Here is a 27,104-nt window from a genome sequence, read left to right on the forward strand (position 1 = left end):
CAGTGGAATTAATAGAATTGGGGTTAAGTAGTAAAAACTGGTTGGTCAAGTGGTATTAAGAAAGATTGTACAGATAAAGAGGAGCTCAGCCAGTAAAAATGACAATATAAGGGGTTTGATTATTTAAATGGGACTAGAACATACCTGTTTAGTGCACTGAAAAGTAAACTGACCATTCCTCTGGCACTCAAAGGGTTGAATGAGTCTGTACAAAAGGAAGAAACAATGTAGTCAATAGACAACGATTGATACCACTTTTATGTGATGCCTAGATCAAACCAATGTGTTCTTTCATAATACTTTGCACTTAGTGTGAATTCTGACCATGTGATTTGGACTGAGGATATTGGGCCCAAATTGATGACTCTAGACTCTAAAAAGAACAAATGTTAAATTGTTATTCACTAGTCAGTGATCCAACTCCTAACAAACACAGTGAAGTACCGGTAACATGCACTAACCACTTGTATGCACATTTATTGAGCGTACTTTGTAATCAAAACAGATCAAAGTAAACAACTGGGTAGACAGTGAAGTTCAGTTAAGCTAAATTAGCTGTAAAATTGAGTCCAGATCCACTTGATACAAAAATATATATAAATATGTGTGTGTGTGTGTGTATGTATCCAGAGGAGGTGACCTTCCTGTATCCTCCTCAATCCAGCCTTGATTGTAAAGGGTTATTTTTAAAATCTTTATATAGTTAGTGCAGTCTGTCAGTCTCTATTGCTGGAAGTCTTGAATAAATACATTTGTAGCAAAGTGTGCATTATAGCAACCAAACTAAATGTAAAAAAAACAATTATGTAACCCTTTACAATCAAGGCTGGATTGAGGAGCTTTGTCCCGAGGAACAATTATACAGGAAGGTCATTATGGAAGGTTGAATTGGGCCCACTGTCCTGAAGGTGTAAAACAAGCCCCACCAAGTGGCCTAGTAATAAAATGACCCAAGACACTCTAAGCATAACAATTATTGCACAATACACATTAAATAGAAGAAACTGCATAGAAAACCAATTCAAGGAACATGGAGAGAACTGCCTACATTTTTAGATATAATGTAGAACAAATTGAAAAATAAACTTGTGATGATGGCTAAACATGTTTTAATCAGAACCAGGTGGCAACTCATCCCCTTGCCACTCCATCCCTAAGTGAGCCGCTCTGGCCACACTACCATATTGGACAATTACAGCTCGCCTTCAGTATTCCCCTTTTTAAATTATCTTTCAAGCTGTAACCCCAAATTTAAGCCTAAAGCACTCTTTCTACAATTATTCTCCCCATACTTAGTGACCGTTCCCATAATTGCTCCATTTTCCACCCTATTCTAATCTACAACTAGTAGCGCAGCACAGAACGCTGGAGCCTTTTCCATGTTTCCTCCACCGAAACTTTAACTGCACAAGGTGTGAGAACAGCTTACTCACGTAAAGGCCAAGGGAATACTTTTCTTTATCTATATTCAGTGAAAAGAAATGAATCCATGTACCGTATTTGCTCGATTATAAGACAAGGTTTTTTCCAGAGCAAATGCTCTGAAAAATACCCCTCGTCTTATAATCGGGGTCGTCTTATAATCAGACCCCAAAAAAAATGGCTGGGGCCATGCTGCTTACCGGTCGCGTGCAGCGTCTCTTCTGTTAGAAGCAAGAGGACAGGAAGCTTGTAGCTTCCTCACAGAACTCTATCTCCCCCTCCCTCCTCTGGGGGCGGGGCCAGAGAAGTTGCTGGTACAGCCGGTCCCCTGCAGAAGTCTTCGAGTGAGAGATCTGCAGTTCAGGTAAGGGGGTGGGGGAGGGTTTTTGGGTAAGTATGTGTGATTAATGTGTGAAGTATGTGTGATTAATGGAATGAATGAGTATTTAAATGTTTGTGAATGTGTGTTTGTGTGTGATAGCATGGATGTGTAAGGGGGGTGGGGGTTGTAGCATGGCATAGGGAGGCTGTAATCCCACTACTATCATCCCCAGGTTCCAGCATGTACTGGCTGCCTTGGCTTGATAGGAGTGTGATTGCTGTTAGCAGCAATCACACTCCTATCAAGCCAAGGCAGCCAGTACATGCTGGGTTAAAAGGCATATCATGGGGCTGAGTGGCATATAGGGGGTTAAAATGCATTTCTGGACCTCCAGAAATGCATTTTAACCCCCTATATGCCACTCAGCCCCATGATATGCATATATACCTCCAGAAATGCATTTTAACCCCCTATATGCCACTCAGCCCCATGATATGCCTTTTAACCCCCTATATGCCAGAGTGGCATATAGGGGTATAAGGCATATCATGGGGCAGAGTGGCAAATAGGGGGGGGTATAAAGCATTTCTGGGGGCAGAGTGGCATAACTGGGGGGGGCAGGTTGGCAAATAAAAGGAAATTTAAAAAATATATTTACATGAATTAATATTTACTGGTAAAACTTTTTTTCCTATAGGGTCGTCTTATATTCAGGCTTTTTGTTTTTTTCCTAAATTAATATTTTGATTTTGGGGGGTCGTCTTATAATCGGGGTCGTCTTATAATCGAGCAAATACGGTATTATCAGGTTGTAATTATGGATCTCTTCTCACGTTACTGCTCTGCTAGTTTCCAAACTATGTCCATAAACAGCAAAGTGATTTAAAGCATTCCTAAAACATTAGAACCTAGGACTGGTTACATTGTTGTGTCAAACTGTCTAGGTGCTGATTTTACGCTTGAGGGACAGCGTGATAAAAATGGGAGAGGAGCTGGAGAAGGCAGCAGATTCCGAGGCTCGAGAGAAGGAAAATGCCAAGTATTATCAGCTGCGCATGGAAGAGATGAAGGCGGAAATGAACGAACTGTTGCAGAGGGAGATGGAAGCATGTCGTAGACGCATGGAGTTGGTAAGCGCAATGTGTGCACAACAGCATGGAGTATTTTAAAGTTGAGTCATGACCATTATAATGAAACCAAGGGAACTCATTCATGCTATCATAGTTTACCACAGATACAATGCTTTTGAAAAGTGACAAAACAATGTTTTTGCATGCATTGTAATTTCACTGAAAAATCTGTCCTTTTTGAAAATTTGTATAAAGTTAGTTTATAATAACCTTCTGGTAAAAAAAGCAAACTGAATGTTAGTGTTAAAAATATGAATTATGTTTCATCACGATGAACGGCGACGGCAAATTCACCAAAAAATGGCAATAATTAAACTTCAGATTTGGCTAAAACTAAACTATACCAACAGTATAATGACATTTTATTTTTCTCTTACATTTAGGACTGTAGATGCAAGGTTACAATCTGCAACCCTTGTAATGCTTGTTTTTCTCCTTTAATCCTACATGATAGATAGGCCCTCAAAGAAACCAATTTACCACAATTAATGAGATGATTGTTTGAACATGATTGTTGAATCACCATGAGGGGACTGTTTATTGACCTGTCCGTGCTCATGGACTGGTTTCCTTAGAATCGTGGTCTGCATTGAATAAATGAGAAATGGATTTGGGCGCCACTGCTCAACATCTTAACCTTCATGTCATCAATGGTCAGGATTATGCTGTACTAAATAAAGCAAGGGAATTTCAGATCTGCTTAAGCTAATATGGAACAGCATTACTGACAATGTATTTAATCATCAGACATTTTATAAGTCTTATGTAGCATAGTTAACAATATAACATTTTACAAGAAACCCTGCTTTTTACATATTAACTTTCTTTACCATAAAAAAAAAAAATACTATTTTGAATATAAACTTTCCTCTAGCAATAAAAGATAAGCTGTGTCATCTGGAAAGTTTTAAATTAACAAAAATTCCAAAAAAAAGTCATTTGCACAGGCCTTGAATATATTTTCCTATTTTACTCATATTCCACGTAGTCATCTCGTTTAACCCATTTTAATTTGGAATCTGGAAGCTGAAGTGAATATTATGTGAATATATTGTGAGTGTACATAAGAGAGAATGCTTCCTATGTGGTTTGTGTAGAAAAAAAGTGGTTATAGTTGATCCATTCCCCTGGAGGTTAAAAATCTAATTTTAGAAGCTTGAGGTAGTAATGAAGAAACAATGTCACGCTTTGCAGTGAACTCTACCCAGTTGCAGAAATTGCGGTGTTAACCACCGCAGTGATTGGCATTCCATGAAAAAAACCTTGTTCACATTTCCACAAGTGAAAAGCGGTGACCTTAACTCAATCTGAGTTCTTTTTATTACCTCGATTTGGAAGACTATTCCTTGTAATAACTGATCGCTGTCAGGTCAGTGTATTAAACACTGGATGCTGGTATTAGCTCATAAACCAAATCTCTTGGGTTAGCACTCGGAATAGTGGGAACGGTACTTACACAGTTCAGCGGATGCTATAGCAGAGGAGTTTCTCATTAATGCAGTCATAGAATAGCAGATATTACACAAGGCAAGCCTTATTTATGATAAACTGGTAAACTGGATGAGGTTATAAAATGTGTTTAATTACAGAAACATACTAGAAGAAAGTAATGGGTGTTATTTTTTAGTTTTTTTTTTTTAGTAAACACTTGAAAGAAAAAAAAATCATAAATCAGCTTTTTGGTATTGTAATTTTGGTCATTCATGGCCAGGGTTTTTGCACACCTTAGGGCCCAAAGCCATTTTTTTGCCATGTTTGTTCTCTTTTTTCATGTTTTCTCTACCCACACAAATCTTATATTGTTTCTTTCAAGGACAGGTATGGCTTTATATTCAGCACCATTCCTCGAGTCCACATACATAGGTTTTTAAGATATATATGGTGAGCCAAACTATCCTTTTAATGTTGCTTTGCAAAAAGGTTTTAGGTAGTAGGTAAAAGGTAGTAGAAGGGACATTTGTCTACCTTTTTATAGTTTTCCACTTTATTATTTTGATAGGAGATTAATTTGGGGTGTTTACAGACCACAGGGTAATTATCTCATAACTAGATAGGACCTCTTATGGTGACATGAATGTCATTAATATTTATTTTTAATATTTTTTATTTTTTAAAAATAATGTTACAACTATTCTGTTAATATCTATTTTTGCAGAGGGAGAAACTTCTCCTTTTCATCCCCTCTGCAGCTGTACAGTTGTGAGTGTAGTATTTGTGGAGGGACACTCAGAGATCCCAGCAGAGTATCATTTCTGTTTGTGTGCACTCAAAATGCCACAGTAGAGTCAGACCCTTGAAGACTGTTTTTGGTAGGGCAGATGGACTGGTCTTTTGCCTGCCAAACATCAGTGATTTCTCCAGCAGGGGCCAAAAGGATCCTGCTGGCCGTTTGCTCGGGAATGAAAGGAAAGGGGTCATACATCGATTTGAGACTACAGGAAAATGAAGATTGGGCACTCTACTGTGTCTCATTTTGGCTTTGGCACAGGATTCTAACCTATCCTTAATGGAAGTCCTGCATTTCGTGCTTCATTACTGAGTACTGTTAAATTCCCAGACATTTCCTAGAAATCTTTATTTAATCAAGTAAAATTTTGTTTGGTTCATATTTTTGAAATGTCATGTGACGCAAAAGTAGGTGTTGTATTATAGAGACTAAAATGACAAAATGCCTAAACGTTTCTATGCTGTTTTTATGTATTTTTTCAAGTGAAAATTTTAAAAAAAAAAACACATCTGCGAAGGATGCCTATGAAGGAACAAATCACAAAATATCCTCCTGGACTTCTGACATTTTCTCTTATTTTAAAAAATAATTACATTCATAAATACCAAGACAGGGATTGAATTATTCTAGTTACTCTACCTCTATGTATTAACAGATATGAATTCTACAGCATATACAGGCAGCATCGCATATTTAGAAGGTGTTATTGATTTTTTTTCAGCATCCCTGTGTGTCTGTACATTAATCGAGAATACAGACTTTAATAAACAGTATAAGGGTCACATAGTGGTACTTAAAAAACGTCTCGTTTCTCAAATCAATATATGCAGGCGCGCGCACTAAAACAATATGATAACATGTACACCCGTTACAGTTCATGGTCTGCAATGATACATTTTGTATTCATGACATAGCCAGAATTCACAAGATGTCACTAATAACTTCTATTAAACCTTACACTAGATTATCTTTGTGTTACATGAAGAATCCCTCCCATAAAAGTCAATTGGGATATGGGGGAAGGTAATGCATCTAAAAATACTGTTTATGGCTCTAGCGTGCCCCTATGCCCTGGCACTGCTGTTGAACTATTAAGACTTTGCTTATTGCATACTGTGTTACAATTCACTTCGATAACAGGTAGTTTACTGAATTTGGAGCTAGAGTATGCCAGTTTTTCATGGCATCATAAACCAGACCTAACAAAGCAGTAATTATATGTCTTCATGTTTCTTAACATTGTTATTATTTTCAACTCAAACATGTCTGTCAAGTTGTCGTCAAGAGTTATCTAGAACACTATCCTGCAACACTGTAGGAGTGGGACAAAAATCACGATATAAATTTCTATAGACGACCCGCTGAGTATCCATAAATGGAATTTCTTGTGGATGTTGAATGGAAAAATCATGTCATGGGTAATTTATTGCAGTAAATGCAAGCCTTCTAAATAGGTCAATATATCACGTCTCCAGAGAAACAAACTTGTTCCATTGTGCCTAAATAAGTGAAATTGAAGTATTATTTCTGAGAAATTGTGCTTCCTTTCTTATCTGATAGCTCCCCCCTGATATTTCTGATGGACAGGTACCTGAGAGACTCATATGAGCAGCAATTCACACTCTGAATGTGTTTTCGACGTGTCACTGGATTCTGTAGTTATTATAATTCCAGCAGCACCAAGAAATCTATATTTATATTGTTGCTGAGGGTTCTTTTTCATTTTATGGTTTCAGTAAAGGTCCTTGCTGTCCTCAGACCTTTGCAGTTAGCTAAGTGGAGGGGGTTAGCAGCCCTAAAAAACCTTTTATATTAAACCTCACTGCAGGGCACTGGGATGTGGGTGGTGGTCTTTTTTAAGCAGGACAGTTAGATTGTCCAATTTTTGACAGGTCTGCCTCTTTAATTATTTGTCGGACAATATGCATGTTTTATCCTTTCTCTGTTTGAGACAGAAGCAACTAATCAACTTGAGATTTGGCCCTGAAGCACACAAACAAGTTATGTTTCACAGTTCGATGGCTTCTGCTGTTGCTCATGTCCTATAGCCTCCTCATATAATCCAAATATTTTATTTGACCCTCTGAGCAATTAGATTAGCTATTTTCAAGGTGCTGTTTTTCCTCTTCATTCTAAATCATGAAACTGAGCTCATTAAATGGCAGGCATATTATAGCGCTTTTCATTTAGCTTTGGAAATGTGGGTCTATGTTTGCTTCATGAACCAGTTGACATATATGGGTCTTGTTTCTAATGAAAATACAAGAAAACAATGAAAAACATTATACTCATTGTCTTTACAAAGACATAAGAAGCCTATGCAAGAGAGCTTGTATTCTTGAGTTGTCTACTTGGCTCTGTGGCTTCTACCATGTCTATATTACCCTTAGATCAGCGCACATTTAATCCAAATGAAAGGTTGATTCAGTCAAGTGGATGGACATTAAATAATATATAATGTTTATGTCAGGTGCCCTATACATATGAAAAAAACCAGATTTTGATCTGTTTGAATGTTACGTTTTGCACTGTATGTTGTACTGATATATGACAACTTGTCACCAAGCAAAGTAATGTTCATTTAAACAAAAAGTATACAGTATATTCTGTAGGACACAAGCTACATCTCAAAATCAAAAAAAGAGAACAAGGTTGATTGAATTCATTATTTTTTTTGGTTATGGGGTCTCTAGTGTCGGCGTATCACTCCAAAACATGCTGTTTACCGATGACATCCAAAAGAAGAACTGATATCAAAACAAGCAAGAATCTGCTTTCTTCTTGAATTATCTTACTTATAAAATGTTGGTCTTATAAAAGGATTAAAATGCTTTAGGCTTAAAATTCATCAGGAGGAATACACTGTAGTTGTTTTTTTCTCTTTGAGGTTTACAAAGCATGTTTAAAGGACATGCTAAAGCCAATTCATGACATGCCGAGTATAAAGTGAGAGTCATTACTTTCCCAAGGCCAAAATAAAAAAGGAGTTTGCCTATTGAGTTTGCTGTCCCACATTTTTCTACCCAGAAATGATCACTTATTCTGCTGGGCCTGTTTCCTGTTATTGTTAGTTCTCCAAGATGTTTGGAAAAACCTACATGCCAAGTTCCTTTAAAAAAAAAAAAAAAAAAAAACGCGTGCAAGTTTACTTAGAAGAATTGTTATTGTTTTGAAGACAAAAGGTGGTCACACCAAATATTGATTTAATTTAGATTTTTTCTTTTATCCACTCAATTTGCATTTTGTTAAATGATAAAATAAACTAATAGCATGTCTATTTTTGAAAGCATTATATCTTTACAGCTTTCCTCCACACCTGCCTAAAAATTTTGTGCGGTACTGCGCATATACATATATATATATATATATATATATATATATATATATATATATACTGTATATACATATAACTATTATTATATAGATAGAATTATCTCCCTTTACTACTCAGTGGGACATGATTTGGGCACTGTTCCATAGGGCATAGAACAATTCAAATTTGTTGTGTTGAAATTCCGCAGCCTGTCTTATGTAGGCATTAAAAGTGTTAAAATAACATAGTGGGTATATTTCCTCTTTACGCGGCTTTATAAATACTGTCCATACTATAAAAAGACATGAGTAGGGAGATCATTCTTGTAGTTAAAATATAGCACTATTCCGAATACATCTCCAATTGTATTTTATTCATTTAATCAAGAAAGTAATGCATCTGAGCTTAGAACAGTAGCTCTCAGCTGGACACATGAGTGGAATATAATTTAGCTGCATGACTCATAGAAAATTGAAGGTTTTATAATGAACTTATATCTTCTGCGCTCTAAAACATTGTGACCTTTTTGTTCTCTGAGATTTTAGTCGTCTGATCACATTATCCTGGAGCACTTATAACTACTACATCAATGGTCATCAACGCAATAATAAAGACTTATGGAACATTTTATATGTATTCCCAGCTCTCTCATATTCAGTTTTAGAAATATGGTAATGGTTTCATTTTGAATGCTTAAATACGTAGTGTTATCAAACCAGCAAATTCAAGATTACTTAAAGCATGTTAAAAATCCTAAATGGAAACACCATAAAAAGGTTACGCTACTTTTTGTTAAAACAATCCATAGTAAGTGTTGTATACGGTTTTTGAATAGGGTGAGCTGGTCAGCAGCATTGCCTGGAGGTGAAAGCTATTGTAATAAAAAATCTACCCATGCCCTGGCACCCATTGGACTCTGCTGCTCAGCCTAGTACATAGTAAGTTCTCTGTAATGTAAGAATTATTTGTATCACACATCCTCTAGAACAGTTTGCTGAGAATATAGATAACCTTGTCATGTTTTCCAATTAACAATCACCAATTGGCTTTGATTAGAGTTTATTGTGTTGGCTTTGGGTTTCATTTAGCAAGTTTGGAGTAATTGTTCACTTGAATAATGCAAGGGACAGATCTCAAGCCATAAGGTTTTTTTTTCCCTGCTAAATATTTGGCATCATAACTTGTGAACAAAAACTATGCACATGACTTACAAAATAATCTATGAGGCCTTCACTGAACAGTTGAGTGGAGCATTCTCAGAACATGTGAGTAGAATGCCATGGATGTGCCTCAAAGCTCTGAGACATCTTTGCAATGAGCCGATTTGCTTTTGGAGGCCTAAACGACGTGTGATTTTGACACCGATCTCAACTAACTGCATCCATTGGCATTGTTTGGTTTATCAAATTGTTTACTTCATCTTGGATGTTGATGAAACCTAAATTGGTAGAAAGTCCATATCAAGCCCTAACTCTAGTCAAACAGAAAATACTGAAATGGAAACATTTATGTACTGCTTTAAGGTGACTAAACCGTCAGGGAAAAGATAGAATGTCAACTGATGCTTATTTTTGAAGATGCTAGAGAGTGCAATGAATATTTTGTCTTAGTGGAACAGCACCTTAAAAGATTTAAGGTTATGTGACCTAGGAAGAGTTACCTGGAGATTTGCCTCTTTTTAAGGTATGTCTACAATCACTGGATAGGGCTAGCCACACATAAGGGTGATACTACCCCAGACTCCAGTGGGGAGAGAATGGGCAGGAAAGTGGCACCACCTAGGCGGGGATTGGGCATGACCCTGAGAGTCCCAGCAGCTCCTCACCCTGGGACTGTGGCTCCCAGGTATACACATAAACTAAAGTCTCCCACACTGCACCATCTTGCATAAAACAGGTCAAATAGCATGGAATGGGGAGCTCTGCTCTGTGTGCTAAATTGTTGAGGATAAACAATATATATATGCCCTTTCTTTTCACCCAGTGCTGGTCATGCTTTGGTGCACACCAACTTCAATTTCATCTGTCTCTGTTAAATTTTTCATTTTTAATAAAATAACTTAGTGAAATTCACTGTTTATCCTGATATTCTAAAAGTTAAGAGCAACACTTAAAACTGCCCTTTACTCATTTTAAAAGGACAAAACATCTGGCTTACTGTGTAGTGCTGTTGTAAAGGTGGTGGTCTTGTTACTGACTGTTGAAAGCATTAACAGCCTTTTCAGAATAATTGTGATCCCCCATTATAGTATTAATGGAAAAGTGGAAAAGACAGTGGGGTACCAATTTATTACACTTACTCGGGTGCACTTGAATATCAGTCTGGCTGTGATGTCTTTATACTGTTTTTAATGCATTTTTATTTGTTATATACATTATTATGTTCTATTTTTTTTAAAATAACAGGTGCCGTATCACAAAGCACCTGCTCCTGCTACAAAACTAGTTTATATATATAAATACACAAGACACTTTTTTCCTAGAAATCCGTATACTGCAGGATATAACCTATTTACGGCAAAAAAAATGTAATTATGTACCTTAGTTGTACACAGCTAAAATTATTATAGACAATGGTGGTTTAAAGATAGCTGGCCCACAAAAAAATTGTGTAACCTGTGTCTGTGCATGTCTAGTACAAAAATTACATTTTCAAAGAAATAAGGCCTAAGGTCCAGTATCTGTTGAATATAATTGTTCTAACCTGGGGGGGGGGGCTGCTTTACTGCCCTACCGGAAAACTCGCCTCGCTAGTACATTGTAGCTGGGCTGGTTGGAGATCTCTCTCTAAACTCGGCCATTTATACCACAGACCTCTGTAGTATCTGTACAGTGTGCCCTTAGGAGGGAGAGCATAGGGATATGATATTATATTCTGGTTTTCCATATAACAAACAGGCAATGATCAACTACAAAACAATTCAGGTTGGATTCATTTACAACCTAGAGTTTTGGGAAGAATATGCTATTTCCCAGTACTGGGTTCCAGCCTTAAAAAAAAAAACATCATAAATAACAGACAGGCATTATTCTGCAGATAGTCACCAGAAAAAGATTCTCCACATGGCAGACCAGGCATGAGCATAGAATTCCAGTTTTCAGGTAAAAAGGGAAGAGAGTAACAGTAATTTATAACTGTTTCGACTGTAGTCCACCCTTTTGAACATTTTCCAACCAGTCCTAGCCAACCTACATTTTTATTTAATCTTTTATTCTTTTTTTTTTTCTTTTTCTTTTTTTTTTTTTTTTTACCTATTTTATTTTTTTATTATTTTTAAGACTAATGGAGCCTGATATATAAACTGCCCCAGTTGGTTACTAACCCCCTGTGAATTAATCAGCCCAAATGTATACATTTTCTCAACAACTGCATAGCTACACCTTAAGCAGCAGCCCATTTAGTTCACGTTGTCTGGTAGCTTTCTTACATACGTGTGCTTGAGTCACAGATATTTAAAAAAAAAATAATCCTTGTGCACATCTTGGAACTTATTCTAGGATGATTTTGATACACAGGAAGTCCCACCACCATGTTATGTGACTCTGAGGTAGTATCAAGGCAGCTTGCACATGCCCCATTGACAGGCTTAAGGTGTGGGCTAATTGATTGAGTGAATCTGTGTGTTACAGTAGGCGAATCTATGTGTAAGTGTTTGTATATGTGTTAGTTATGGGGGACACTTGGCTTTGTATGACCCACTGGACCGAAGGTACCAACTGTCCGGCATTAATGGGTCACTTGACTGAGCTTGCCCCATGGGCTGAAAGTTGACAACTATCTACTGCCTGCACCCTATTTGACACTGTTCCCTTATCTTATTTTTACCTGCCAAACTCATAGATAGAATCTGTATGGTTTTAATAATGAAAATAAGGCATCAATTCTGATCATGGAATAATGTAATCTTGGTTCTCACAAGCATCTTGGGAAATCAATATTTTTCAAATAAAATAAGAAAGAAAAAAGGGTTTATGTAATCCGGGAGCAATTCAATTTATGTCCCACGACTAGCTGCGTCTGCACCATATATAGAAACAAGCCTGATCTAATATACATCAGATGACATTGTGATTAGAGATTAGCAGGGGTCGTGTGAATTAGTTCCAGAAGATATGCAGAATAATTGTGCTGCACATATCGCAAAAAGGTTTACTTAAATCACTTAACATAATATAACAGTACCTCATATACACAGAGGTTGCAAAAGGGGTGGATGGGCAATTCCTTTTTTTTTGCAGCTTAAAGTGCACTAGTTACTCAAAATGGTGAGTAAATTAAGAAACTCCACTGAACCAAGTGGTCTACCTAGGCCTAAGGCGGCACTCTTAGTGTGGGACAGATCTCGTGTAAAACATATACTGAGTTAGCTGGAACACAGCCTCTAGTAGGGTCAGATGACAGATCTCTTCCTTTAGAGGTACGGATCTCCATAATTGCACCACTAAACTTATCTGCTAAGTATGTAAAAAGTTTCATGGCATAAAGATAAGAACAACAAATATGGTTTCTGAGGGTCACTCGTAAGTGGGTATGGGCTATTTGGCAAATGTAAATTTGTTGGGTTCTATACCTTTGAGGAAATCGGAAAGTTTACTGAATTTTCAGCAGTTTCCTCTGAATGTGGTCTTGATGAATGTGACAGTTGCATGGTTTGCTGGGATATTCTACTCACTTGCTGTGTAATTGTCTTGAAGCTAAATCAGGTCATGAATTGAAAAAATAATTTAAGTTCAGCATTTCAGCAGTTTTGAGACACAAAGTGAGTGTCACGGATCCTCTTACAGGCAGAATGACTCCTGGCAATGTCATGGAATGTCATGCAACTGTGCACATTACATTCTTGGATAGAACAGAGGCCATTGTTCAAGACAATAATCCGTGCTGCTTTGTGGTTTTTCCATTGTCGTTCTTCTATTCTTACTATCCTCAATTTTTGTCTCTTTAAATAAAATTATTATTTAAATTTATAACAAAAGCTTCATTGGGCATTTCTTTTTTCCCCAAATATTGTCATGATGAAATGCTTAGTGATCCACAAAGCCAATTGATTAATTACCAATAAGAGACATCCTAAACATTGCCAGGTTAGTGGTCTTCAGAACGGAGGCAGATAGCTGTCATCTAACAAATCAATAACATGATCTGAGTTATGTTTGTGTACAGTCTGCAGCACAAATCGTATTACAAGATGTTAACACGGAACACCTTGCAAAGCGAAACAACATGATCCAGTAACACTGCACACATTTTATTAAATGCTAAAATGTTTGGTCTGAACCTCAGGGATTTTTAAAATGTTTACAGTCTACTGTCAAAAAACTGACTTTGCTAACGCAAATACTTGTTAGATGTTTTAAGAAAAAAAAACACCTCCATAAAAAAATATATATATTTTATCATGATATGCCCAGTGCTAGTTGTAGCTTTGTCAAAAGGCCCTAAGCAATAAATATGTTTTATTCAAATTATAGGCTGCACTCCTGATATAAGAAGTTAAATTCAGGGAAGTGGCCTATATTCAAAATATTCCAAGCAGAAGAAATTCATACTCCTCCGTATCAAAGGGAAATACTCTTTATGCAGCCTGGGACTCTCCACCACTCTCTGTCTGTCACCAAATACTTGAATAATGTAGGTGACAAATTTCAACTGAAAGTTTAGGGGACTCATTGCCAAGATCAGGCACCTTGAGCATGTGAGAACACACTGTATGTTAGGTAATAAGCAAAACCTGGTCAAGGCCTAGTATATCTAATTTTCAACAGTACCACAAGGACTGTGTAAGAGGGTCTTAGCAGAAAATAAGTAGGTGATGAGTGGTTAAAAAAAATATAGGTATTTAAAAAAAAATAGGTATAGTTTAGTAGGAATTAGCAGCTCAACATAAAATATTGCACATTCTGCATATGGCACAGTGTGTGTAAATATATATATATATATATATATATATATATATATATATATATATACATATATAATGTGCCAGTGTTCCTTGTGTGGATATTAAAAAAGGCTTCTTACTGAATTATGCTTACCGAACTATGAAATATGAAATAATAATCATAGTATTTTCCTCGTTACGATCCATTCTTCATATATTTATTCATTTATATTTTTCATACATTTATTCATAAGACTAAAAAAATCTTTGATGATGAAGGCAAAAATATATTTAGCTTTGTTTGCTTGAAAATGCTTGCCTTCTGAGTGCAGTTTTCAATTGATCTGTGGGTGGTATCTGCTGCACAGATTATATTTGGGGGGGGCAACTGCTAAAGTTCTCTCTTGTTTTGTATAAGATCCCTTCTCTGCCATATTGTTAAGACAAACATGTAGATATATATACCATGTTTATTTGTTTATAAGTATGCTCATTTTCTTACCTTACAATCCTCAGAAAATATTTTCTTGTAACGTCTCTAGATTTGTTTGCTCTTGATTTTAACACACAGTTGCCATATCAGCCTCAACAATTTGATATCGGTAACTTTACATGTGTCAATGTCCCCATATCTATCATGACAACTTAATGGGTTAACGATTCAAAGTCAATTTCTAAACCCTATTGATTACATGATATTCTATTAAAAGACTCATTAAAACCTGTCCCTTCTTGAAATATTTTACATTTTTATTTTTGAAAATGCAGCCAGCATAACTCTACATAATCAATGCGTGTCAGAACCCTAGAGCCACAAAAGAGTTAAAATGAACCTATCCAATCAAATAGGACGGAATTAGATCAGTAATCCAACATATGATGGTTTAAAATATGCCATGAGCTATAGTAATAGAATAAGCGTTTCCTTCAGATACAAGCAAACCATTTATCTTAATGAAAACCAATGAAACTGGGATGTGTGGATGTGAAGGCAGCTGTGCTCTCTTGTTATATAATTATAGCCCATCTCATAAGCCTTCAGGGTATAATAAAAGGTTGATGCAAAGCTGGCTTGACCCATACGAAACAAGAATCTAGAAATAAAAAAAAATACTCACAAGTATGAGAGAGAAATTAAACCGCAACTCCAATTAAGACAAATCTCTAGTTATGGACGTCACTAAAAAAGATACTATTTTTATCTCGCAGCTTTGTTCTTCTCTTTATAGAAACAAATAAGTAAAAAGAACAAAAGCAAAATGGCTTTAAATGCCTAGCATGCTATGTCATGATTGTGTTTGTAGTTTTCCGGTGAATCAGTAGTTTGCGTGAATCACATCTTATTAAATTGAATCCTTTGTGTCCCCAACCTTCCATTCCATTATTGTGTACGCCAAAATTCACAAAATATCATTGTATTTGTTCCATACGTCCTTTGATTACATCTCACTAAAACATAGCATATTTCCCATGCCCGTACAACCTCTCGCTTCATGACATGGCCTAGGTTGAAGTACACTGGATTTTTGAGACACGTCACTTGAGCCAATATAGTTGGTGTGTCACATCTCAATACACCATAGTGTGTAGGCTACATCTCATTTTACTATAGTGTGAATATATAGGTTTTGTAGAAGAAGTCTTACAATGAGAGTAATGTAAAAGTGGGGAGAGTTTGGGCCTAAACATAACTTGGTGGTGCAGCAGCTGGCACTGTAGGCCCATGCTAGTCTGCTCAGTGGGGATCCTGGCCGTGTGGTGGTCCACACTTCACTTCACAGTATAACATGAGGTGTGACCCATATTTTTATGCCATTGTGTGTGATGCCACATCCTTTAGAGCACATATACCTTTACAACTCTTGTGTGAATTACATTATAGTGTAGTGTGTAAATCCCTTGTGGCATTTCACACATAATTATACTGTATCATGTTCTACACAGTAAAATACCCCATACCAACTCATGTTGTATTAGCTTTTGAAGACTTGGCCCTCCATGTCCTATACTCTGGGGATCTTTAAATTTACTTATTTTTCAGAACTATGGAATATAGGGAGTCCTTGAAAACCAAATCAAAATAATAGCATGATGCCTAAATGGTTTGTGTTGTATGTACTTGTATGTAACTTGCATTATTCAAGATGGATTCAGCACCATGGACAGGGACCAGTCCTGTCACTGACTGGCAATAGGACTCTCCTGTTTTTGCAGTCAGTATACTTTTCTTAGATTTTTTTCTACATGCTTTATAGCACCCTATCCCACTACTCCCTTAAAGCTTGGCATAATATGTATTGGAACTGGAGGTCCTGCTACGTGTTTACTGTTTCATTTAAGGGAACTGGATTGCTCTGTTTAAGAAAGATATGTAACATGTTAAACTAAAATGGTCATTTGAAATTATATTCACTATTCCCTCTTTAAGCAATGCAAAATGTTGCAAGTTTATACGCTTGTTGGAGTATTCTACACACAGATATTCTAATGTATTTTGAGCCTGGAACCCTAGAGACTAAAAGCTAGGGAAAAATAATTAAAATATGGATTAGGGAGAACTGCATGTGTCTCTCCAGAGTCCCAAAATGTCTCTTTAAATGATTTTACCATTCTGCCTTAGGTGTAACACCTCAATATATTATTCGTAAAACTAATGATATGGACTTTACCACAGCCTGTACCTTGATCTGCTTCATAATTATAGGAAGTTGATCAAGCACACGATAAACCATCTCTTTGCAATTCTCCCTTTCGCTCTCTCACTCAGAAGAAAATATTTTTTTTATTAACCAACATACATCTCTTAACATTACTGTAACAGTTTCACTGGAAGAGAGCCCCCCTCGCTTTGCGGTATTATTTCTGTTGGTGTACATGAAAAAAAAAGTCCAAAGCTTCGCAATCATCATCTTGAAATCCACGTTTTGGAATTCTCTGTCACATTCAAGTGTTGCAGCCAAGAGAAAGTGATAAATGGTCTTTTTTGTTATAATATCCATCTAATTTTCAGCCCTTGGCTATGTCGCTGTATCCAGCAATAACCTACATTCAAAAGACAGATTACAAAAGACCAGTTTAATTAGTGCTTAATAAGTAGAATGCACATTTCACATTCAATTAAAATAACATTTTTCAGACTGAGATTGTAATTGCACCTTTCATTTCCAGTGACTTGGCATTAGTTTTTGTTGTTTGCTTCTGTATCAAAAACAAGGAGCTTATTTGAAATTACTAGTTGGATTTGTATAATTGCAGTCAAGAATATTTCATTCACTGTTATAGTCTTGATTTTGTTTAGTATGTGAGATATAATTACAAAATCAATGTGCGTGTTCAGATGGGTTCCATTGTTTAATATTTTCCAATTGGTTTTCTGCCTTTTAAATTATTTACAAATTATGATATTTTTTTTTATCATTTTTGTTTTTATTGGAGGTATTGTCTCCTTTTACCAGGCATCTATGTTCAAGCTGAGCTGAAAGGGAGACGTCGGATTCATTTAGCATGCATCCACAGCTAATTTTGGAAGTAATTAAATATTTGCTTGGTAAAAATTATTTAACATAATTATTTTACAGAGATTAAACTAGTATTGTGTGAACTAAATTTATCTGTACCAAAATTCAAAAGCTTCTGGCGTAAGACATCTATTTTTACGTATTCTCTCAATATAATCTTAACTTTGTTTTGTAACAAATACCTCCTTGAGGCTGATCTTACTGTAAAAGAAGTATTTTCTTTGTTAATCATGGAGTCTCCTGTCCTCTAATGTTAAGAGCTTTCTCCATCATTCACCTTTAATAGTTGACATTTAATGTACACTCCAGCCATAATATGCACTTTAGTGTATACGGAAGGTGCATGGTCCATTTTGTATGCGTACATGCATGAAAGCTTGAAAATGATGCTTATTTCCCCACCTCCCAGCCAAATGCCCTGCAGGAGATGCATTCAACCAAATGATGTACTCACCTCCAGTCAGCTCCAACGCTGGCTCTGCTGAACGCTGTGTGCAAAGGTCTGTTTAGACCCCAGTAAGCATGCGTGAAGTCTTTTGATTGATTTTAGAGGGACCTCTACTTTCCTGCCACTGATTGGCAGCTTAAACTTCCAATCAGTGATAAGAACATGCTCCCATTTATTCCATTGGGGGCACTGACAGCCAATCAGTGACAAGTTATTTTTGCTATGGCGAAAGAAAAAAAAAATATTGCAGCATGGCTGCAAATTCTGTGTCAGGTATGTGTTTTCTTTTTTGGAATAATAATACGAAAGTACTTTAATATGCATTCTTTTATAGTAGGTAGTTTTATAGCATATAGACTGATCTAAGTTTATGACAACAAAGTAATTTACACTGATACTTGTATATTTACACTCATCTTTCTTTTGTGTGCGCAGACAACACTGTCTTTTTTCACGGATTATACTGCATACGTTAAATCTCAGTGAAAGTATCCTGTGTGCCGAAGAGTTTACATTTATTTATTGTACTAAAACATAAAATGTATTATCTGGGGAAAGTGACAGATTCCCTTCTTGAAGTAAAAAAAAGTAGAAAAATCTAAAATGTTTGCTGGATAGTTTTTCAACTATATATATATAGCAATAGAATTGTATAAAAAATAATGATATCGGCAAAGACAAGCAAGTGAATTATATTGCTACTAGTTTCTGTAGGAGAACAATATATACAACTGGTCCTTCTTAATAAGCAATGACACCCGTGATGTAGCAGAACACAGAAGCTAAATCCACATTTGCAAAAGTAACTTGAATTTTCCAATATTTGATGTTTTCATTCTACTCTGTGTAGGCAAAAAACACATAGATGTCTGTCAAACTGCGGATATCACCCTCTAGCTATTGTCTGGAATATTGACTGCGGAAGCAAATAAAAAATGAGTATGTGCTGAAAATATTTCTTTGCGTGTTACAGAGAACCTAAATGCAGACATATTGTGCTGCATTAAGTAAGCAATGAAATGTGATTCCAAAACTTTGTAACACATTGACTTGAGTATTTATCTGGACTGCTTCATACACCCCCATAGGACAAGGTGTAGCTGTTAGAGCATAAAACTCCTTAGATAACATACGTGACTGTACTGTGACATCTATCCAATAAATACATATACTAAAACTATAATTTAGTCCCTATGGATCTGTTGTCCTAGCCTGCCAGCACAGTGCCCATCTGTGTATACATAAGGTTAAGTGAAGTCATAAGGAATGGATATAGAGCTAAGATGAAAAGTTGGTGGTCCATGTGAGAGCCAAAGACTGTTGGTAGGTATGGAATAGGGAACAATGTTTTTTCCTACTGAAGTATAATTAATTTGTTTTTGGCCAAAAGTCCTGGGGTATCACATATTTCTAACTTCAGGGTTCCTGATTTCAGCTTCTAATCCCCAGCTATGGGAAATGGTGTATTCATGGGACACTGCCCTTGGTCTTACCCAGTCGAATAGTATCTTTTTTCCTTGATACTGTCTTATTGCATTGCGTTTCTGCTGGGCCATGAGGTTGTAAGGTACATAAGCATAAATACAAATACATAAATACCTATACCAAATAACCACACACACTGATAAATAACAACAAACACTATGCTTGGATGAAACAGGCCGTGGCTTTTATTTAGTTTATCAAACATACATACTTTCAATGTAACGAAATAACTTTGCAACCATTGTAACATAAACATAACAAGCCCTTGGCACAAGCCCAGGGCATCCGACTAAAATCACATAATCTTGCCAACCGTCATAAAAGCCAGCCGGCATAACTTAAACTTACAGTTCCCCCTAAAGATATAGGGTAACTATACCCCGATAAAAGCCACGACAAAGAAACAACAATACAATACAGGGTGGGTGGGAGGTCGCATCTTCATTAATTCCTTCATGGAGTCTTCAGCTTACCAACCTCTCCACTGCTCACCAGACTCAAAGGTCAGTGCAGTATCGGCTCAGCGGTTCGCCAGGTAAGTGAACAATCCCCTCAAAACGGCCCTATTTATAGGCGGTTTTCCCGCCCATTGCGCAGCGCGAGGCGCCCGCGAGGCAGGCACGCGGCAGCACGAGACCACTAAAAAGCGCGGCAATGCGCTAGCGCATGCGCAAACGCGCAATCACTTACATAACCTTCACATTTTTTTTTTTTTTATATAAACTTCTGACCTTTCCCTGACCCCACAGCCTATCCCTAGCATTAATAACCTGACCTTTATTTGCCCCCACAACCTCATGCCAGCCTGCCCTATGGTTGCAGGCTTTATCATTATGTTTTTTTTTTTGTTGCTCCACGTTGTAAGAACAAGGGGGGGGGTAGACTTTTGCTAGCTCGACGTGGAAATTCCTAATGTAAATGAGCAGATTACAGGCCTCACAGATCTATGACCTTCCCAACCTGCCATTGAGTGGTGGGGCACCTGGTGTCTTGGTTGCCCAATGGGAAATTGTCTCTAGTTGGCTTAGATCAGAATATGCAACTGAACATTTACTTAGTGTATTGTCCTGTAGATTTTATTTTGTTCCTAAAATAAGAGCAATTAATACATATGTTTCGATATGTCATGATATTCGTCATGATATTCTGCTGTAACATATTAGAATAAGGTTATATTATATACTACTATATAATGCCATATAACATGATTTCACTGTGGCTCCTATCCAGAAAGCAGGCTTAACGGCATAGTAACCATTCCAAAATATGTCACTCAATCCACATTGATCATTATTTCTGCTAGATTGTTTAATTTTTTTACTCAAATCTTGGTTTCAAGGTTATGAGTGAATAATGTTCCTATGTGAACTTTCTTGATATTCTCTTTGGCCCTGCTTACCCCACAGAAACTGGGTTTGCATTATTTATTTTGACAGTCTGCTGGCTATGGCACCCAGGGCTGTCACTGCATGTGCCACAAATCATCTCTCACCCTGTCACCACCGACATGGCAATTTTACAGGTGGCAACTTGAATCATATTAAATGCGAAGGGTACATTTTGTTGTAGATGTGTGGGTTTTTAGAACAACTCTTTGCAAATAGCCTCACATTACACTCTTAAAATCTTAGCTCAATCGGAGTTGAGGTTTTCAAAGGATTCTAAAAATATTTACATCCACTGTTTTCAGGGAAAGAAATGGTCAATATAATAAAAAGGTTCTGGAGCAACATCAGCGATTTATACTATGTGTATGGTACTCAAGTTACATAAAAGTGAGGAAAAAACAAAATTAATTGAACTGTAACACCCTAGCTTCTCTAAATAATATAGAATCATTAATTGTCCAATTAGGGTGGATTTCCTTGTAGTTCTCCTCTAGAAGCAAATATATTGTGAAAATTATAACCTGGAAGCAGCCGTTCTAGTACTTGTCCTTGGTGCTGAGATCTCTATATATGGGGGGGGGCATGTGTTCAGGTGGTTCAATCAGTATCAGAGTTAAAAAAATAATGAAGCCATTGAAACATGGAGGCCATATGGCTCTTTTGGTCACGTGGTTGACTTAAGTATCTTGGTTACTAATACAGTAGTTGTGTCACATTGAAGATGGTTTGTGAGTCTCGATCCTCTGGCATTAAGACTGAGGTTGCTTGAAGACCAAGGCGCTTCTTAGTCTCCAGTAAGGCAACCTGGAACATGCCTCATGTTTCTGATTTGGTGTGGATGTACACCATGCACTACATGTACAGAGCAGCTCATGGATGTTTCAGCTATACATCCCCCTCCCCAAGTTCTCATTCTATAAATTGGTGCAATCTCAACTTTGTGTCTGACCCACTTATATGCCTGGAAAGCCTTATAAACAAAACCCTCATGGTCTGCCATTTTCACTTTCTAAAACTTTTTTCTTTGTCTACCTTTTCTTTTTTTCCCCCCATTTACAATATACCTATATATCACTGTGCACCACGTGATTAATTTAAATGCTATTTTTTTAATTCCCTAATTCCCATACCCGTAATGATCGCTTCTTTTTCAACTGATCTGTCAGTCCTGTAACCATAATGGAATTCTGTATAACTACATGAAATCATGCCGTATTTTAACCAGCCTTTCTGGGAACTGTTAAGTCTTGCTTTTTTTTTGCTGGATGAGCTTTTCTTCTTGATGTCTCTAGAGATGGACAAACACCTTCCATTACTGCGGTAGAAATGACAATGACCCATCATGTTACAGTTTCTGACTTATCTTAAATATGCTTTTAAAACATCTTTGTTCTGTTTCAGAGTTGTATGAAAGAGCTCCTTTAAGTGGAGGAGTTACGTTTATCCTAACAATTGTATTTGTGACCCGCATCTCTTAGGTCCTTTGCTTTTGTTGACTGACCTCATTCCTTCATCTTTTTTGATCTACATTAGACATGCTTTTCCACTTTTATTACTTCTTACACAGGAATTTGTAAATACATTACTTGCTGTCCAAAGAGTGAAAACGCATTACTTCAGAGATATAATCTTTAAGTCGCATATAGTGAAGGAAATGGCTTAACCTGTTCAATTTGCTTTTAAGTGCAAATTCAAGATTCATTTCTATCAAAACGATAGAAATGGTGGTTTCAAGGGTGGTAAACAGTGTCACAAATAACAATATAATTACATACTGTAGTAAGGTACCTGCTAGGACACTTCTATTGCAGCGGGGACCCAGGCTTTTATTGCACCAAATCAATCAAACACACAAAGAAAAACCTACTCCTATTTAGGAGACTTACTATACAGCAGTCTTCCCTGGCTAACAAAGAACTGGCCAGCTAAGCTGGTTTCCAGTATAAAATAAAACAGAATATACGTCAACCGGATTCTCAAGAGTAGTCTCTCCTACCAGCCCACCTTGTAGGACCCTGTTCCTTCCAAGATGTACAGAGAGAGGCTGTCTCATCCACCCTGCATTTATCTCACAGTGCAGATTTAAACCTGGGGCACCTGTGTTAATGGGATCAGCAGTTAACCCATTAGTCACTGGGATAAACTGCCCTTTCCAATCTCCTGCTTACTTCTTTCACCCTGTCACATAACCTAACAATAGTGAAATATTCTCATTCTGTGCATTAATGATTGATTCAGATCTTAAACATTGGTGCCTGTCGATACCCTGTTGACTTTACAGTTCCACACTGGAATTTCTTGCTTCCATGTGCTTAAAAGAAGCACTTCACGGTAAGCTAGTATATATATATATATATATATATATATATATATATATATAGAACCATTTTAATGGGAGCTATGGGAAGCAATTAAAGGTAGATACATTTTATCCCCATGTAGTCCACTCCTATGTTTGCCTATAGTCCCATCCATTTGTCTAATCACCCTTACCTATGGCTGTAGTCATTGGTTTGAGACTTTGGTAGGGACCTTGATACATTGGGGGGAATGTAATTCCCATTTTATGAGAACGTAAGACTCGGAACATTAGGTAAACAGTGATGTGTTCGTAGTTCCTGGAGGCTTAAACAGTAGTTTGGGATTTCTAGTAAGCTATAGATCAATTAAATAAACATAATGAAAACAAAACCTGAAGGGTAATCTCTCTCATTTAATTTGAATACCATGTCTTTTTTTTGTAAGATTAAGGTCCTTTGAGTACTCAGCATTTGTCTAGCGTCTTGTGATTCAAAATGTTGCTGGTTTCACAGCTTACAAAGTGCCTGAAATACTATTTCACCCATTACCTACTAAAAGCTGTATTTTACTACAAATACATTATTATCTAGAAGAAAAAATACATCGTTTTTCCGTTCCTTAATTTGTAGCACCACCTTTTATTTTCTTGAACTTAACTCTGCTTTTGCTTTATAAAAACACAGTATCTACTTGATCATAGCACTTATAACTTAGCTGGTTGTATTTCTAGATAAAGATCCTGTCGGCAGCCTCTGGACTCAAAACAAATTAGCTTATGTTTCTTTATGTATCAAAGAGCCCTGGGTTGTGATAATGCCTGCCAAGTACTATAAAATACATTGAGCATTTGTATTTTGCCATGTTTCCATTACTTGGGCAGAATCTGGAGAGAAGTTTTTAATATCTAGGGAAGAAAAGACGAAACCATCAAAAGTTATTGTTTAGAGGAATGGTTTTGTTCATCCATTTACAATACAAAGGGTTTAACTCATACATACATGACAGTTGCACAAATCTTTCAAAATATTACTTTCTGAAGAAATGTTTTATGTGTTCCTCTTTCTCTTCTTCAATAATACTATTTTTAATTATTTTATTTCTTAGGAAACACAAGTGTATGAACTGTCGGGGATGAGACAAGCATTACAAGCTGACCTAGAGACAGCTATTAGACGGATTGCAGATCTACAGGCTGCATTAGAGGAAGTTGACTCCAGTGATGGCAGCGATACTGAAAGGTAACACAATAGCTATTTTCTATGCTGGTCAGCTCCTTCGCTGGCTTGTGGAATGCTGCAAGCAGGGGTCTGTTCAGATTGCTATCATTTGAGGTGCTTTCCTGCCACTGATTGGCTGCCTCAAGCAGCCAATCACTGGTAAGAATTGTTGGACCACGACAGAGGTGGGTAGCTGACGAAGACGGTCCCTTTAAGGCAGCATGAGGGCTGTGGTTTACAAACAAAATCCAATGTGAATGAGGTGCAACAACTGAAATGAATAGTTAGGCAATCTGGTAGCAGAAAAATAATGTTCTCTTCAGCATTGCAGACCATGGATTGTATAAGGAATTCACACGTTCACACGTTTTTTGTATTGTAGTTAAAAATGGCCATTGCAATTTGTATTCCTAAAATTATTGTAGAAACTCAAAATTTCTGTATTATAAAAATGGTTTCCCTAAAGAGAGCAGGTCAATAGGCATGGGTTAGCATTCTTAAAAATAACAGTTGTTTTGGGAGTTTACTCTTATCTGGCAGTTTAGTGTAACTATAAGCAAACGTTTACAGACTCACTCCAGAAGGGAACAGTGTCTCCTTCTTTCTTTCAGAGAAGATCTTAGCTATTGATTGAACATGCTGCATTTGCCTTGGTGCGTGAAGGTGCTGTAGGAGTATAATGAGTTATTGTAGCCTTTGTTTAATATTTTGTAGCTTTCATAAAATAGCCAGCATGTTTATAATTCTTGTTTGTGCTTCTAATACTTTCTGTAAAATAAAAACATCTGCTTTATTTGTGCTTGTAAAAAAAGCAATGATGGACTGTTATGTTTTGTTTTAAAAAAACAATTATATATATATATATATAAATATATATATTCAGCAGCTCGGAACATTCTTTTTTGAGTACTATGTGTTATTTGCCACTTAAGGCTATGACTTTCTATACAAAGAATACAAGTTTATGACACTGGGAACAATGTGCCAGCTTTGAGTAATTAAGATAAAATATTTTCATATTTGTGTCCCTGTGAGGCATACTCAATTGTTAGCTTTGTTTTATTATTTATTTTTACATTGGTTTTATTGGTACAGATACACTTATGTTATATGTATTTAAAGTGCTTGGATATTTTTAGGACAAGTACTATGTTTATGATGTCTATATATTATGTGTCACTACACTTTTTCAGAATTTGTATTTTAATATAACATGTTTGATTATTGTGATATTTTTTCCATAGAGAAAGTAATTAATTCACCTTTGTATGATTTTTTTTATTCATTTTCAAAACTATGATTTTTCAATGTGGTACCACAAAACTAATGTTTAGTTTGGACTACAGACCTCTTGTGAAATTAGCTTTTTTATTGTAAGTAAAGTTAATATTTTTTGTGCTTTGCCCATCGTGTCATGACTTTGGGGTCTGTTTACAAAAGAAAATAGTTGACTCAAGTTACCAGTTTCTTTTGCTGAGGCCCACTTAACTGGCCTATAGATAAGGTAGGCGCTGCCCTAGAGCCTGCATGTCCATGAAGATCTGCTGGAGAAGTTGGTGAGATCCTGAATCTCCCACCAACCAGCCCACAATAAAAGGAATGTGATCCTGCCGGCATAGGGATAGGCAAATCAATCCCCCCCAGGGTCCTGCAGGTAGCGTTAGGTTCTGGGGTAAGTAAGCTGCGTGTATGTTAGTGTCTGTCTGGGTATGTATGTCTGTGTGTGTCTGGGTATTTTAATGTGTGTGTGTGTGTTTGTATGTTAACATGTTTCTGCCTGGGTATGTTAGTGTCTAGGTATGTACATATGGGTGTCTGTTTGTGTTAGGATGTGTATATGGGTATGATAGTGAAAGTGTGTGTATGTTAGTATGTAAACATGTGCATTTGGGTATTTTAGTGAAAGTGTGTCTGTAAGTTAGTTTGTGTGAACAAGTGTCTTTGGGTATGTTAGTGTGGGTGTATCTGTGTATGTTATTGTGTGAACATGTGTCTTTGGGTATGTTAGCATGTCTGTGTCTGGCTGTGTTAGTTTGAGTATCTGGGTATGTTTGCGTGGGTGTCTGGGTGTGTATATAAGTTTGTGTTAGCATGGAGTGTCTAGATGTGTGTTAGTGCCGAGTGTCTTATTGTGTTGGTGTGAGTGTCTGTGTGCATATGTGTTAGTGTGAGAGTCTGGGAGTGTGTTAGTGATAGTAAGGAAGTTAGTTAGGAAGAGATAGTCAAAAGATTGTGTGCTTGGCAAGTCCTGTGTGTGCAATATGGGTACAAGGGCTGGTGCTTGGGGTGTGCGACCTGTGATCTATGACTGCAATGTAGGCCCCATCAATGCTGGGGGGCCAGTCACGTGTATGATGGGCGGTAAATAAGGGGCGGAGCAAAGGTTTTGCCTGGAGTGACACAAATCCTAGCACCAGCCCTGCCCCCTAAAATGAAATGTTTCCTTATTAGC

The 27,104-nt window shown here is 36.9% G+C and overlaps 1 protein-coding gene across 1 annotated transcript in view; it reads left to right on the forward strand.

Annotated features, from left to right (window-relative positions):
* The window catches only part of MYO18B (myosin XVIIIB), a 201,322-nt gene that overhangs the window by 154,402 nt on the left and 19,816 nt on the right, over window positions 1-27,104 (forward strand). The window contains exons 40-41 of the mRNA XM_053469399.1: window positions 2,689-2,874; window positions 24,540-24,673. Of these exons, the coding sequence (XP_053325374.1) occupies window positions 2,689-2,874; window positions 24,540-24,673 (320 nt within the window). The remainder of the gene's footprint in view (window positions 1-2,688; window positions 2,875-24,539; window positions 24,674-27,104) is intronic.

This window comes from Spea bombifrons, chromosome 1 (genome assembly GCF_027358695.1).
Source record: "Spea bombifrons isolate aSpeBom1 chromosome 1, aSpeBom1.2.pri, whole genome shotgun sequence".
Taxonomy (NCBI): domain Eukaryota; kingdom Metazoa; phylum Chordata; class Amphibia; order Anura; family Pelobatidae; genus Spea; species Spea bombifrons.